At 37.9% G+C, this 17,539-nt stretch overlaps 1 protein-coding gene across 1 annotated transcript; it reads right to left on the bottom strand.

The window, feature by feature from the left end:
- Nucleotides 1-249: 249 nt before the first annotated feature.
- On the bottom strand, nucleotides 250-11,636 carry tgfbi (transforming growth factor, beta-induced). The gene is made up of 17 exons (XM_043257862.1): nucleotides 11,476-11,636; nucleotides 11,182-11,280; nucleotides 7,669-7,733; nucleotides 7,429-7,586; nucleotides 7,125-7,289; nucleotides 6,818-6,964; nucleotides 6,573-6,714; nucleotides 5,894-6,106; nucleotides 4,909-5,046; nucleotides 4,675-4,820; nucleotides 4,072-4,208; nucleotides 2,687-2,817; nucleotides 2,441-2,565; nucleotides 1,367-1,469; nucleotides 1,214-1,275; nucleotides 1,088-1,112; nucleotides 250-996 (listed from the first exon to the last, which is right to left on the bottom strand). The coding sequence occupies exons 1-17, from the start codon at nucleotides 11,589-11,591 to the stop codon at nucleotides 941-943; spliced, it is 2,028 nt and encodes a 675-aa protein (XP_043113797.1). The 5' UTR covers nucleotides 11,592-11,636; the 3' UTR covers nucleotides 250-940.
- Between the last annotated feature and the right edge of the window lie 5,903 nt (nucleotides 11,637-17,539).

Genomic DNA, 17,539 nt, shown 5'->3' with positions numbered 1-17,539 from the left:
AACATTGACGTTTTAACATTTATGCAATATGTAAGTACAGTGTAAATTCATGGGCTAGAAATATATTTTTTTGTAGAAACCTGCGTGTTTAGCTAGGCCTATACTTGCCTTTTTAAATGCATTTTAAAGGCATGAAATTAAGGTGTTTATATTTGATCAAAGATGAGTTTGAAGGGATAAAATGAGCAGAACGAGAGAATGCGGAGAGATTATTTAGTCATGAATAATGGGAACAAGCAGACTTTTAAATTATCATCCGAGTGAGACTTTTAATCGCCACACATTAATCACCACATTATGACATCCACCACATTGTGAACTGACAAACCGGCTCGTAACAGACAGAGCAAACTACATTCAAGGGCACCGGCTAGTTATACGTAAACTATAACTCTGTGGCTACAAAACGGTCACGTTTATTAAGAAATATGCAGACAGTGATCTTTGGTTCTTCGCAAAACATCTTTGGTGTAATATAGCAGATAATCTGCGCACGTTTACATTGTAGACCACGGGAAATGAAGACATAAATTTGGTCTGTGTTTTTTTTTTTTTTTTTTTTTTTTTATATGTGCCCAAATAGCATTCGTTCCAGCTTAAACCATGCAAACATGCTATATCAAATACAACAACCAAATCATTACAAAAAACGATAAAAAAGAAATACAAAATGTTAACCGACATCCGATTCAAATAATTCAGACAACGGGAGCTGAATGAATATCCAAAACGTAACAAATCGCTGTCGTGAATTTGAAAAATTCGTCCAGATGAAAAAAAGTCACAATCTTGCAATGCTGAACCGTTTTCCATTTTCAGCGTTATGTACTTCGTCGCCCTGGATTTCCTTAGCCTTTAATTATCTCTCCACCGTGTGCTCCCATCCTTTTGAAGTGGCAGAGTTTCAAACGAACTACAGTTTTACTTCGCAGAGCTCTGTTTACTGAGACATCGGTCTGCTGCTGTGACTTCTCAGGACCTTCTGGAAGAGATCATCTGTAATGCGGCAAGAAATATGTATTATTTGTTTTCTTCGGCGCAAACGGTTTGTTAATTGCATCTATGTGGAAAAAAAGTGCATGCATACCGTTTTTCACTACTTGAGTCCCAGCCTGGGATCAGAAATTTGAGAGTTAGATATATTTCATTTATTTTGACAATTCAAAAAGCAATTGAATATCAGCTGGCAGGTAATAGCCGACGGCGTACTCACCCTCACAGCGGAGGTGCGTCTGATCGTGGAGCCTTCGGCCTGGTCGTTCACGATTTTAGGAGCTGCAGCAAAAAGGCATGCCACGCTGTTATGAAGCGCTGAAATAAGATTGCTTTTATCGTGGCGGCTAAGAAAAACCGATTCATGACTTACGCAGGGGCTTTATGATTGCATCAACGGCGTGCACAACTCCATTGGTGGCCATCAGATCAGTCTGGACAACAGGAACCCTGTTCACGTATACGGTGGAGTTACGCTGAAGGGGAGGACAAAATCAGAAGGTACTGTAAGGATTATCACTGAATAATTTATGAACGCTTACTTAATGCTTATAAGGTTACAGCATTTCTTAAAAAGAAATTAAAGGTTAAACTTGTGTTTTTTTTCTGCTGTAAACAAAAAGATAGATATTAAAGAACCGTTTCCACAGAATGCCGGTTAAGAGTGATTCATCTTTTATATAAGGAATAGTTTCAGTAAATAAAAAAATAGGAAAAGAAAGAACAGGGTAATTATTTAACTAAAAACATAAAGAATTACTTGAAATAAAATAAATGTTATATATAAAACTAATATATATATATATATATATATATATATATATATATATATATATATATATATATATATATATAAATAATAAAATAATAATAAATAAATAATATATATTCAATTTAATTTAAATTATTTTCAGTTTAGTTTGCATTGTACTTAAAGGTAGCAAAACAAAAGCTAAAACTGATATAGAAATGTATAAATATGGAATAAAATAATATAATAATGGATAAAATGATTTTGACAAAATTAAAAAAATTTAAAGTTTAAAAGTATAAATAAACAAGCAAAGAATATGTTTATACGTTTCTATGTAAACGAACCATTTTTGTGTGTGTTTCACAGAATAACAGCATATATATATATATATATATATATATATATATATATATATATATATATATAATATATATGTATACTTAAAATTGAGCAAATAATGACGTAAATTTGAATTTTTGGGGAAACTGAGCATAGTGTATACTGAAAAGTTAAGTGGTTGCAAAAAATGACCTAAATATGTAGCTAAAATAAATTGTTTGCAACCACTTACCTTGTAATGGTAAATTTAACGAATCGTGTTTTTTTTTCCAGTGATGTTCTACCGTTTAAAAGTTTAGACTTAGTAAGTTTATCGACTCAATAACGAGATGAAACTGATAGTTGAGTACTGACAGTGCCTAACTCCAGTTTATCTCCTGTCATGGGCTTCACTCTGGTATGGGAGGTCACCGCGCCGCTGACCAGGAACTCCTCACCAATGTGGTATCTCAGAAGGTTTGCCAGCTCCTTGGGGTCTCCTGCGTACAGAAAAGCAAGGACACAGCAGATGTCAGGTATATGCCGCACATAAACGAATCTGTGTATTGACGCACTGAACATCTGCTTTTCTAACACATGTGCCGACGCAGGAGACATTACTCATGAGCTTGTTGAGGTCTGCGGGGGGCATTGCGCTGAAAGCGGCATTGGTCGGGGCGAAGAAGGTGTAGGTCCCTTTTTTGTTCAGGAGCTCCGTCAGGCCTGCCCTCTGAATGGCGCCGACCAAAGTGCTGCACGGATGAGAGCTCATTAAGGCACGTTATTAGGAGTGTATCTTTAGGCGCTAGAAGACAGCTAGACTGACAGCTCAGAATCTACCCAGGTCATTAGAAATCTGAGGTAATTACAGCCTCGAGTTCGAACACGCAAGGTTTTGAGAGACTGACACTGAATGTGGGCGAGAAACGGCAGCTGCAATTTTCCTTTCAATAAGACTGTGAAAACAGTTATGCCCTTTATGGTGGAAAACATTTTCTTCTAGGTTTTTATAGGGTATTTTTGTTAAATCGCCGCTGATGTGAGGTTAAACCTTTTGTACTCTGAAATGCTTTCAGAATGGCTTAAATGGTCATAAGCACCGTATTTAAAGTAAATAAAAAAATAGGAAAAGAAAGAACAGGGTAATTATTTAACTAAAAACATAAAGAATTACTTGAAATAAAATAAATGTTAGTTATATAAAACTAAGTTAGTATATAAAGTATAGTATATAAACTTAGTATATAATAACTAATATATATATATATATATATATATATATATATATATATATATATATATATATATATATAATGAAATAATAATAAATAGGAATTAAATAATATATATTCAATTTAATTAAAATTATTTTCAGTTTAGTTTGCATTGTACTTAAAGGTAGCAAAACAAAAGCTAAAACTGATATGGAAATGTATAAATATGGAATAAAATAATATAATAATGGGATAGTAAATGATTTTGACTAAATTAAAAATATATACAAAATTACTAAATATTTAAGGTTTTAAATCTTAAAGATTTACTTTAAGAAATCAAAATATGAAAATAGAAAATGAATCTCATAGATACTAAAATAACGCTGTTCCAAGCCCATACAGCTACATGTCTTATGTGGAATACAAAAAGTGAATTTAAAAATGTTGTCTTGTTTCCAGATAATAAAAAGGCATGGCATTTGGGCTGTCAAGCTCTAAAAAGCAGCGTAAAAACACCATAAACTTAGACTACACCACTAAATAGCTTTTTCTTGCCGGCGCCTTTTGTCGCCAAATGCAGTTTGTTTACATCTGTCTTCTGACCAAATGCCATTCACATCAGTGGGGCCACACGTGATTCGAATTCAAGATGTTCTTATCTCCTAATACTGAATATACAGCGGAAAGCCATACTGCTTCGAAATGACATTCAGGTGAGAAATTGATAGCAGAATTTAATTAACTGTCCCTTTAAGGCATAACCGTGAGGATTATCATCACAGTGCTTACCTGAAGCGATCATCTGCCTTCAGGACGTCCATGACCGTTCCCATGGGAGGGGCCAGGATCTTGTCAATGATGAACATGTTCGCAAAGCGGCCATTTTTGTCATGTGCAGCAATGCAGCCGTTCTCAATGCACAGGTTCTGCAGAGTGAAACGGTTAAGATTATTGGATATACAGATCAGAGCATTTGTGTCAAAGCTCTCTTTTCTCACAAGACAGATGATGCACGGAGTGGGCTGTGGAAAACGTTAAGGTGATCCAAAGGAGAGGTTTCCGGTGGTCTGCGAATTCCATTACAAAGCAGAAATGTGAGAAAGCAGACTGAACGATACCAGCGGCGCTGCCAGCTACAACATGGCTAGGAATAAAAAAACGTGGCTCTTGTGAGTGTTTGACGGATTGGGATGGGAAATGGGGAGTTTCAAAACGCAATATGTCGTCAAGAAGGATTTATTTCCTTCGCCACCGTTCGTGAATGCGAAAGTATCGATCTGTTGTGATAGGATTTTGTTCGGTATAGAGAGATGTCAACGTTTCATTTCAAAACAGCAGCCGGGATTTGGGTTTCTGTGGAATTATTCCCCGTATGTATAATTCGAGACTTACATTTCTGAACACAAACACTCTCAGTTTCAATCCACCAAGGGTCTCCAACTCCTGCCCATGGTAAAGGCCCTTAGAGGAAAACTTCTCCTTGAGAATGTGGTTTCTCAGCAGTTTCTTCAGGTCGGGCGTCATGGCCAAACTCTTGTCTGCGGGCAAATTACACAATTGCGGTTATTTCAGAGTTTCTTAAGGATCAGTTGCTACCGTAGCTCAAAGGAAACGGAGTGATCCGACCTTTAAAAGCATCGTTCAGTGGAGCTAACAAAGTCACAGCCTCGGAGCCAATGAGATGATCAGTAAGACCGGCATCTTTAAAGAGCTTGGAGGCTGTAGTAACAACGGATCCCTCTGCGAGCTCCATGAGGGTCTTGGCTAAACATAAATCAACAAATAAAAAGACAGTACAGCGTTACAAATATTTAAAATGATATGCATAATGTATATGTATGCATATTAGTGCTGTCAAATGATTAATCGCGATTTATCGCATCCAAAATAAAAGTTTAATGTGAATATTTATTAAGCATATATAAATACACACACATACAGTATATATTTTGAAAATAATTACATGTATTTACATGTCTATATTTATATTCATATAATTTATATTATAAATAAATATATTTAATATATAAATATAGCATTTTTCTGAAAGATATACACACGTATGTATTTATATTCACATAACAAATATACACAGCACATATATATTACATAAACTAAATAAACCTAAAAACTGTGTCATGATATTGACATTTAGGCCAGATTTACTAACAGTTTGCACCAGCGCAAACCCACTTCTGGCATTTAAAAACTACTGTCAGGATTTACTAAAGGCACGCAGTGAAAAATTTATGCTGAAAAGGCATGGACAGTTTTTTTATGCATTTGTTGGAGTCTCCCTCGCAAAGGCAAAATTCATGGCAGAAAAACATTTAAATGAATCATGGAAGTTTTGCTAAGGTTTGATCTAGTCGCTTTGTTGGTTTTTGGGCTGTAATTTAACTGCCAAAAAAGCATGTCTTAAAGCTGATTTAACTAATTTGCACGGTTCTTGGTAGATCACGCTGGTCATTATAGAAATGATCCAGCTGTGTCTGTTCTTCATTTCATGCATTGAACTTTCCACTTCCATCTGCGCTTTTATGGGATTGCGCTCTCGCACTAATTTGCCCTGCTTAGTAAATCTGGCCCTAAAATCTTTTAAAGATCAAACCTGAGTCAGGGATAAGAAGTTCATTGACGTAGTGAATGACTCCATTGGTTCCAAGCTTATCTCTCTGCGTGACGATGGCTTTGCCGTTGATGGTCATCTCGTCGCCGTCGCAGCCGACTTCCAGAACGGTCCCCTGCAGGGTCTCCAGAGGTGTTCCAGCCACAATAGACTCAGCGCAGTGCAGGTTCTTCAGGATGTGGTAATTCAGCAGATCTAAAGTGGACAGAGACCAAAAAGTAACGAGCAGATTACCATGGCAACTGCTCTGGAAACACACAAAAAAATGTAACTGTTGTTGCAACATCTGGGATGAACTCAGACTCAACTGAAACCAAATAGTTCCTATTTTTCTGCATGATTCTGCTCTTATCACACATGATTCACAAGTGTGCTTTATTCTTAACCAAACGTTTGTCTTCACGATCTTTTAGCACTGTCTAATAGCTTGCTTGGATGCTGAAACGATTTTCCTGCTTGGCTAAAATTATGATTTCAGTGGCTTCTTCCAAGCACCTGGCTCCATTTTGCTATAGACAAACGTCCTACTTTTCGCAATCCAATCAATTCCCAGCGGATACAATTAAATCCCACGCACAATTTTTTATTCTCATTGAATATCCAGTTTCACTCAGAAATGCATCGCATTTGGAAATAAAAGCAAAATCGCTGAATAAAGTACCTTTGAGAGCAACAGGGTCTCCCAAAATTCTGGTCAGCGTTTCTGGAGGAATCTTCTCAAAGGCTTCATTGGTTGGAGCAAAGATGGTGTAGGAACCCTCGTTCTCCAACAGATTGGTGAGACCAGCGGCAGCAACCGCAGTCTAAGTCAAAAGCAAAAGAGGTCATATAATGGACTTTGCACTATTTACACTACTAAATGCCTACCGGGCCAGCAAATTCCCTCAATAACCATATAAGAGCTACCCGTAGTGTGTCCAGGTCATCATCTGTGTCAATCAAAGAGTTGACATTGTTGGTAATGGCGGTGATGACTCTGTCAACAACATGCACAATTCCATTGGTGGCATGCTGGTCTGTTTTCACAAGCCTTGCACAGTTCACTGTCACAACCTGCAACAAAACGAGTGATTGGTAAAATGCACGAAACCTTTGGAATATACACTAGTTGGCACAGCGTTAAATAACCATGGAGAAAGTATTTCACATATTTCCATTCAGAACGTCTAAACAAGACTCTTGTTGGTTCAAGCAGCAACCAAACTGGACTTACTCCATTAGAATAATGGTGGATATGAACATCAAAGTCCTGATACATGGAGGAGAACAAAGAGCCATGCTTAAGGTCGTCAGAGGTCAAGCGTTTGTTGATCATGTGGTAGTGCAGAGCGTTGAGGAGTTCGATGTTGACGTTGCTCACCAGGGCATCCAGAATTTCCTACAGCACATTTTGAAATGACACTGAGCTCATCTTGAAATTTTTGCTGTTTTTACATGGTTTTTTGGGAGCTCTGCCTTGACAGGAAACTCTTTATTTCTTCTACATGATCTATGGTGATGCACTAGTGGGAACTCACAGTGGGAAGCGCAGCCCAAGCCTCATTGCTTGGAGCAAAGAATGTGAAGCTGCCGGGACCTTCGATCTCCTCCTGCAGTTTCGCTCTTTCGGAGTACATCTTGGTAGTCGTGGCTCCAACCACACCCAAGGTTTTATAGATGTTCACCAGAGGCAGAGCTTTGAAAAATAAATCCAGTTTTTATTGTTATACCATCATAAAAAAAAAAAAATTTCATGCAGACAATTTATAATGACTTACCTGCCGGGCAGCCTTTTTCTCCAATCACCTTCTCATATCCAGGACAGCACTCATAGCTGACCACCCTACAAAGAAATGTTAAAAAACATTGCTTCATTGGGTTTCACAGAAGATTCTGTACAGATCTCATCGGAAATGGGAGTTCTTGAGGAACCTCTGCAGGAAATCAGGTCTATATTTCTCTCTTTATTACTGGGAGGGCTGTGACAACCAACACACTCCTCGATGCGTTTTAAAGTGCATGGCTTAAGCTATACTGTACTACTTCTTTTTATTTAGTGCCAGGTATTTCCATAATAAATAAGGTCTGTGCTCGAGTTGGTCTTAGATGGTCATAAAATCTAATTTCCTTTGGTAGTTAAAGAATTCAGAGGTACGGTATGGGCCAGGGAAACTCCTGAGAGGGAACTCTAACACCAGTGGCCCTGCCAATAAAAACAATGGGAAATTCCTAGAAACCACCATGCAAAGGTGCAATAATCGGGATACTGAAGATTGACGTATAGCTTTCCCTTAGACGTTTCCTTTTCTGAAAAATGTTACGATCTCTTACTAATGCGGTTAATATTTATATGAATAATCACGTTTTACCAGTTTACTATTGCAAACACAATCCTAAAAAGGGCTTGTTTTTCCAAGAAATAAATGATGTGTTATTTCACGGGTAATTGGGTTTAACAGTGATACAGTGCTTGTACTGAGACTGAATAAATCCATTTCGGAGCCATTACTAGTCTGTCAACTTGAATGAAAATATATATTTCTGCCTATTTTAACTATACTTACGCAACACAAGAATTTTCTATTGCATAATTCTTTTTCTTCCCATATCATGACTTAGAGTTGTTTGACATAAGATATTTTGGCGAGGAACACTTGAGGATACTTTGATGATATATTCCATGGTATGGATTTAGAGACGAAGTTTATATTTTTTAAAGGCTGTTGACATACCGATCTCAACAAATTGTTAGCATACTATCTTGAGCAACCCGCAGCATCTTAAGACGGTGATAGGGTGGAAAACTAGAAGGCAAATCTAAACAAAGGCAACAATCCTAACATTCAGGCATGGGACGGACTTGTAAAACACACGGAAGAGGAAAGCAGATTGAACTGATTATCAAAACAGATGGTAACTCAACTCCTGTTTGTCCTCTGCCAACATAAGCAAAGATGGTAGCCATGGATTTCTGACAAAATAAACAGCTAGGCCGCAAAAGTTACATATCGTGCGCTTTCAAGTGGCGACGAGCGGTTCCAAGAAGCATTGTGAAAACTGTATTATGTTGAAATCTATATTTAGCGTGCGGGTGGTCATCTGATTCATCATTTGCATTTTCTAAAACGTCTCACTTCCTTATGGCAATATCATTTTCTGGTCAACTTCTTCTTAAACGGAAGAAAAGGCATAAATGGTAATCATGTTTTAATGGCTTGCTGAAATCATCCAACCATATTATCACCAATATATATCAATATAACCATTACAATCACTAATGGTCAGCAAAAAGCGTTTCTGTTAAAAAAGTGCCCGAACCAGGTGGCTAGCAAAAAGAGAGCACTGGGGAGTCATTTGTGAAAAGAAGTTATTGGTCTCTCCTCAAGTGACCTGGAAACATCCTGTTCCACAGCACTGACCTTTATGAACCAACCATACAAAGAGTGCAATTGTTCCCACAAAATTCCCCCAACCCCAAACTTCGAAACCCCAAAGAAAGTCTGTAAATCAAGTGAACTTAAGTGTCACAGAACCCAACCTTGGGCTTTCCTGAGTAAGGTACATCCTTTCACCGCAAGGCTCGACATTTTTTTCTCACAGACATCAGAGTGAATGGAAAACTCCTTGAAACCTGGTCTCAATGATTTGTGTGTGCTTGGGGATGTAAGACTTTCAGGAGTCCCAACTGAAGTCATTTCCGAAAAGCATCCAAGCACCCGGAGCAGCTCTGACTTCCTTCTCGCTTTCTTGAGAACGGCTATGAAAGAAACTCTGTTTAAACATGGGGAGATGAATAAAACAAGTCCTTCTGTGTCTCAAGATTTTCCTGTGCGATTTAAATCTTGTTCTTGGGCAGGAATTGCCGAACAGATGGCATTTGGAAGAAATAAAAAAATAACGCATTACCAAAAAAATCAATTAATTAAAAGACGAACTGGGGCAAAAAAGTAGTCATTCTTCCACAATATGCATTTTTTTTAAGTATACTACCAATCAAAAGTTTGGGGTCAGTAAGACCATTAAAACAAACAAATACTCAGTAGAACACATTAAATTGATCAAAAGTACCTGAATTTCCCCAAACTGTACAAAGTTATTTTAAATTGCAATCATATGTCATAATTTTAACATTTATAATGTATTTGTAATCTTTTGACTTAGGATATCACAAAGTATCACCTAACCAGAATACACTGGGATATTCAAAAACTTTTGCACACCAAACAGCCCCCAACACTTGTTGGCGTACCTTACGTAAGCAACATTAATCTGTTACATAATGTCTCCAAATCTAGACGCAAATAAGCATTCCAGACTCCATTCCAGTTTCCAGCATACTTAATAAGCATCCATGCCACGCATTGTGCCAAAAATCTTCATTTACACCCTCCCATTAAATGTGTTCAAAGTTTAACTTCTGCATCACTGGACATGCAGTCTGTGGTATGTTCCTGTAACCGATAACACCTTTTCCCCCTGTGGGGACGTCGAGTGGATGTCAGTCAAACAAGTTGTAATTGTGATCCAGGTCTTAGTGAGCTGAAGAGCTTTCAGACAGAACGGCACTCAGATTTGTCCGCCATGCGCTAATACACTGTTCAGGATGTTAGGCAATTTAACCCCACGAAGACCGAAGCCAATTACCAAGAGACATATGGAAACTATTACTGCACAACGTTCTTCTATATCTACTGTCAACTTGAACTCAAATACCCTTTCTATGTAAATAAAACTTTACCCGCTACACAGCTGATGGATAGTACTGACTGAAAGATGTGCTCTTCAACTCGTGAAGGCTTCGTTAACACATTAAGAGTCTTCAAAGGGTTATCATTTTAGAATATGCTTCACTAAAGTTGTCTACCTCCATCCACTGCACAGGATAATAATAATATTTTATGACAACCTGTCCCGCTCTTCAAAGCAAATATGATGCTTACCGTTAGAAAGGTGTTTGCGGTCTATTAATTTTTCCATATAAATTTATTCACACGCATATATCTCGGCACATTCGGGGTAGTGTAGATGAAAAAAGTAATAAAATGTAATCTATAGTTGCACAAATGTGGGAAAAAGACTCTTGCATGACAAATGCTGAAACATTTTCCATCCAGTTATGTCCTGAGAGAGTTTTTCCTCAGCGGCTTAAAAAGACAATGGTATTTTATCTGAGAACTATTCATTGAAGCCACAGTACAATAATACCTCTGCAAAACACTGTTATCCTGTTAGATAGACATATGGATAGATAGATAGATATTTTCAGTATTAAGATATCTGTGGTAACTCACGTTGGTTTGCCGCATATTTTACGGTGATACCATTGCTTGCAGTTGGTGAAATACTTCTTATCCGTTCCTTGAATCTTCTGCATCGCACAAACATTAGGGCTGCAACACAAAATCAAATCAAGCTTTTCTTTAAATGCTCCTAACATGCACCAACTGCTCAATGCATGCTGCAGGACAAGTTTTCTGCGCATGTATATAACTTTATTTGTGTTTTCACATCAAATTCGGTGCACGCAGCAGTCATCTGCCTTTATAACAATCAATGAAAGACTCAAAAGTATGAACGGCTCTCACCCATGAGTCCTTCCTCTTATCCTGCTGTGCTGAAGAACCGCTTGGTAAGGGGTTTTCGCGGCGAAAACCGTCGCGATTAAGGTGATAGCCAGAGCGAACAAAGTTAGGCGCTTCATCTCGCGTCCCTGCAAGCGCACTCCAGAGCGGCGCCGCGTGCGGCAGAACCCGGCTTAAATACCGAGACCCCGGCGCTCAGGGAGGGGCTTGAGACGACCAGAAACACGACACCTTCACTCGCACGCTGATGCGTGTTACTGGATTATAACGCTCAACGCAATAACTCACTGGTAAGGTTTTCATTTGCAATAGGCCAATACACTGCAAGCACGTTATAGACTACTGCTGCAATTGATAGCCCATAGTTAAACCGACAATTGTGCATAAAGTAAATAAAGTGCGGTAAATATAGCCTCTTCAGTATCTTATTTTTGTGTAGGCTGTGTAAAAGTACCGTAGCCTGTTATTTGCAATATTCGTGAAAAATGTCTATCACTTTAAATATGGCCGTAATGCACTGAAAAAATGATTTTTAAAATTTTAATGAGTTTAATGAATACATAACTAAGTGCAATCAGATTAATAAATTCTCTCAATAGCCTGCTCTAGTTCACTGTTACACACTATCACTATTATAGTCGCTATTTAGAGATTAGTTTATCAATATTGTCATTATGAACCGCCATATGGGTTAAACGTGTAACCCCTGCTGGGTAAAATAAGCAAACCAGCTTGGGTCCTCCCCTGTATTTACTCAGCAGTGCATTTGCAAAAAAAACAAAAAAAAAAACACTGGGTTGTTTTGAACCCAACATTTGTGATTCTTTAATAATCCGACATATTTGACTACTATTGGAATTCTTACATATAATGGGGGTATCGTAGCAATTGTTAAAGTCTCTTGGTTAGCATGCTTGCTGTATGTGATAGATCTAAATTCTGAGCCCAGTCTCATGAAAATGCTGCCCGATCGCATTAAAGTGCGTGTAAATAGTTCGCCAAATAAAAACTCGTGGTACTGATACGCAGAAAATTAGATTAGGGTTTTGAGGTAGATGCGTGTCATATGTACGCAAAAACTGAGTATCATATGCACGCTAATAAATTTCGTATCACATGCACGCGAAAACGGCGTATCATATGCACGCCAAACACGTGCTTGTCATATATAAGTCAACCTTTGCGTATCAATACCAGCATTTATCTTTTTTATTTGGTATACTATTTATACTCATTGTCGAGCCACCACCAAAACCTCACCTAAGTGTGCTTAGACCTTTTTAAAACAACTTACATTCGAAGAATGCCTTTTTTAATATGCCACTTTGTAAACCGGCACTGACATCCCAGAAAAACAGAAAACTCCATCTTCTTTTCTATTTCCCCCAACAAAAGCACGGCAAAGAGCATCGGATCCATTACTGAATGCCTTACCGCAACATTTCAAGCATTTCATTATACAGTAAAGAGGTCAGGTTTCCAATCCAGTTGAACAAATTGCATGATCAAACGCTTGATATTTCTCTTGGACGTTTAAAAACAACATTTCATTCCATCAGTTGCAATTTTTAAAGCAATTTTATCTAGCGTGGTGGGAGTCATGTGGGTAGTTACGCAGTCGAATCCACTACCGTAAACCAATAAATAAGTGAGAAACTCAAATAAATAATACTGATGCAGCGGATTTCGCCAAAAATACAAGAGATGATCTAAAACAAACACTGTGTCGCCTTCAGGAGACGGTATGTTTGGACAGGCTATTCCTTCTTATTTTCTTTACAGTAGGGCTGGCGCATGGTCTATTTTGGGGTTACCCTATAAATCTAGCAGCGGCGTTTAATGACCGCTCCTCGTATCCCCGAGACCGGCCGATGCTCCATTAGCCGTGCGGTATTTAGAAAGGTGATTCCTCCTGAGTGGCTTTAGGAGGGATTTTCCCTCGTTGTGCGCATTATATTTCGGCTTTGTTTTTGAAGTTGGTTGAACAACAGGAACATCCGCTGAGCTCCACCTGAACCGTAATGGGGTTATTTTCCGATCTTGGTTTTCTTTCCTTGCATAAAAGCGGCAGGGATCCAGGATGCTGTATGTTACAGTAGGCCTTTATGATGCAGACGCCTGCCGCGTCGAACATCGTATCGTATACGCAGCCTGTCAAACACGTTTCAGCGAAAGGGGTAGCTGCTTAGACTAGTCTTAAATAGTTAAGCATCTAACTTGTTTTAAGAAATGATTCAAATCAGTTGCAAAATGGTAGACTGGCCCGAACCGAATCAGAAAGTAAGAATCATTGATAAATATTCTATTATTGTGTTGCCGAGAGAACATTTCCAGAATATTTTCCAGAGTGGCCAGTTAGATGTGAATAACCCGCCTGCTGTAATCGCATGCTGAGAGACTCATTTTGATTTGATTCGAAGTAGAAAATATGAACGTTTTTGATCGCAAGACATCCCCCGGAGAGCCATTTGAAACCGTCTGCAACAATCTGTTGCTTCAATTTCCCTTTTCATACATCATAAACGTAAATCTTACACAGGTTTTTGAAATTTTACGCAGTACACTTCCAGTATCCAGTTCTTATCCGAAGCTAGCATTTCATATTTAAAAACGTTGTCAACAAACAAGAGAATCTCCAATACGAAGTGTTTAATCTACAGTCCCAACGTTGACTGACAGTCCAATTTACTCACTATTTTGTATTTGTTATTTCATGTCAGAAATGAAATACGGCACATTAGCGGTCTGTTTCTTCTATTACTTTTTATGGCCATGTCCAGGAGTTGCCATGGGGCCTAGTGTTTAATGTTCAGCTCGGCTTCATCCAGGGAAGAGCACATTCCTCGACTCTGAAACCTCCAGAGGGAGAAGCAATACCCATTTGCCCTTTGTATTTTGATCCTTCGATGCTTCAGATGCCCAGCAAACGAAAACATTTTACCATTCCGTTTGATATCGACCCCATTGTGAGCTAATCTGCCGTGAGCTCTCCTTTCGAAGTTTCTCGGTTTCCCTTTTCACGCTCGTTTTTGAATGATCTGTCCTTTCCGTTGTTGATCCGACGCTCGGGCGTCGACGGGATCATTTGTAATGGATTGAAAAACTGCCCATGCGGCATCCTGCAGCTTTCCGTATCGGGCCGCGGGAATGGGGAACAGGTTAGGAAACAATAAAGTATGTTTTTCCACTCTCCTTGGGGTACTCCTTGCTGTCTGGCATTACTTCCTGCTTCCAAGAGCAGCTTAACCGTAGCCAGAAAACAATTTAGCAAGAAGACAACGTTGACTCTTAAACGATATTTAAAAAGAGAAATAACAGGTATGAAAACACTAGTGCTTCTTTGATACCACAGGAAAGATATAACAGGTGGCTTTGTGTATAAAAGCACATTTTCATGGTTACCCCATAAGTTGCATGGAATCTCTTTTATAAACAGTCCGAGAGCATCTTTCCGGTCCAGCTGATGAATCAGACGTGCGGAAATGTAAATCTAAATGTACTCTGTTCAGTGCCCAACCTCAAGAGTTATTTTATTTTTAGATGTTCTTGGACTGCATCATCCCACGTTGTCTGTGTTTATGCCAGCGTCAGAGAAAAATGGCTTTTAATCTCATTTGTTAAAGTCCTTCATACTTGTAAAAATCCCAGAGTAATGGACATGCCGTTATCATGGCTCACTTCTGTTTAGATAGAGCTGCCGTCTCACATTAAAAAAAGGACATGTCATTCATTTAAAGTGCATTTTAGTATGGCTCTAATCGTGGTTTTCAGTTTAAAACAGCTTTGTTCATGTTGCTCTAAAAGCAAACAATGGCCACAGGAATAATAGTGATATAATAAAATAAAAGAATCAAAGAATCACAGAACTTTATTGATAGTAAGTAATCTAATCTAATAAAGATTTCATGCACAAATGAAAAACTTTTGGGATGCAATTATGTGAAAATAATTTGTATTTTAAATTATTTGTTTAGAATAATAAATCAATGAATTAAGGATCAATTAAAAAAATTAAATATTTATGGCTCGCTGAAAAGAAAAACGCAAGAACTACATTATCTATTATTTTAAAAACATTTCCATTAACTTTAAAACATAATACAATGCATAAAATACTGGTAAAATACTTTTAAAAATAAAAGTAAATATTTTTATTAAAACATGCTTTTATATCAACATAGATTTATTTGACAAATTAATGTTTCTATCAAAATCGGTCCAAAGTATTTTTATTTTTCAGTGCAATGCTGCTCTTCATAAAATAATTATCAGCCATAATAGTGCTTTTTAAAGTTAAAGAAATGACTGAGAGTGTGTTTTAATAAAATAAGAGGGACTCTATTTGTGCAGCTTTGTATCTGAAACAGGATCAGGTTACTGAGGCCGATGCCTCGAGGGAAAAGGTCAACATAACATGCTCTTGTGGACCTCTCAGGATTCCCTTAATTTTTGCCAGTATGGAAAAGTTCAATCAGTCATACACTTTCGCTAGAAAAAAAAAAAAAGTCCAGCTGAACCTCTCAGTGCTTAATGCACTCCACAACCACTTAAACCTAAACCGCAATATATTTCATTGGCGGTGATGTTTAGACGTGTGTGAGACGTGCCATACTGAATGCCCCGGTGTGACCCCGGCGGAATGAATAAGTCTACAGTGAACCCTTGTTAGGCCACATTACAGGACAGGGAAAGAGGAGAGCCTGTGTGATCTCATGACCCTGCCACATGGAGGAGGAGGAGGAGGAGGAGGAGGAGATCAACGCAAACATATTCCAGCAAAGCCTTTCTGGACAGCTGGACCGAACATACATTACATGCAAGGATGAATGCAAAATATGGATGCGGTGAAGATAACAGCAGGCGTCTGTTATCAAAAGACATCATTTAATTTGCCTTCAGCTCAGTGTAAACAGAGGGATGAAGGGTACATGATTTGTACTGTGTTTTCATAACGCAGCGCTTCTGTCTTTTTGACTCCATGTCCATCACAATATTTAAATTAAATTTGTTAATAAGAGTTTTCATAGAAAAAAAACAAACATAATTTTATTTTTTAATTAAAAAAAAGGGATTTAACCTATGAAGTTCTCCAGTTGTTTGTGATACATTAAATAAAAAAATATTTTAACGTATATTTAGCTTGGCATAAAAAAAACATATATTTTAATAAAAAATGCCATGAATTTATGTATTAATTTACATGAATTTTACACTTTAAAATCACATTTTTCAATATTATTTAAAAAACTATAAACACTTGTCGCGGGGGTGAATTTAATATCTTGATTTTTCTGTTGTTTTAGCTTATTTTAATGCTTGATTTGAAGCCTTCGGTTGAGAACCTCTGTCCTGAGGGGTTCATTAGTGCCATCTCATGGTTATACACAAACTCCTTGTGTGACATATGGGCAAAATTCAAAATTATGATATAAGCTAAACCTTCATTAAGGTTACACGGTGCTACATCTGCCCAAGATCCGAGAGGCTTCGTTACATTTTCTCACGAAACAGTAAAAGACTGTCAAACTCCAACAGTTACACATTGACTAAAATATAATAAAATTTAGATTAGGTGGGCATTTTAGCATTCTCCTGTATGCTCAGCAATTATTAATAAAGCCGGAGGCGTTTTACTACAAAAACGCAAAATGCGAATAAATGATCTTTTGAAGATTGATGACAGAAATGCATCCAAATCAAGAAAGGAGGTTGGCTTTCGTAGTTGAAGCCCAAGAAAGCAGCAGACTGACAGCCAATATTATCAGGCACCTGCAAGAGATTCTTTAAGACTGACACATGCATCTGCTTCACATGAATGATTCAACCCCTCAAGATAAACCACCCAGTGTAGCGACGCCGAGCCTGTTTCATCGTTATTCTGAGCTCCAGAGTTTACGAAGGCGTCTCAATATATACTCTCCCATTCCCTTAACATCTTAACAGACGATAATCGATAGCTTAGCTATTTCCTATAAAGATATTTTCTTGGTTGCTGTTCCCAATGTTTCCGACAAAGCATTGTATTGCGTTTGGAAGAAGTCATCCTTCCAAAGAACACAAAAGAGAC

The sequence above is a fragment of the Puntigrus tetrazona genome, chromosome 14, assembly GCF_018831695.1.
Source record: "Puntigrus tetrazona isolate hp1 chromosome 14, ASM1883169v1, whole genome shotgun sequence".
Taxonomy (NCBI): Eukaryota; Metazoa; Chordata; class Actinopteri; order Cypriniformes; family Cyprinidae; genus Puntigrus; species Puntigrus tetrazona.
The sequence above is the reverse complement of the archived record's forward strand: the minus strand, read 5'-3'. Positions and strand labels throughout refer to the sequence as shown.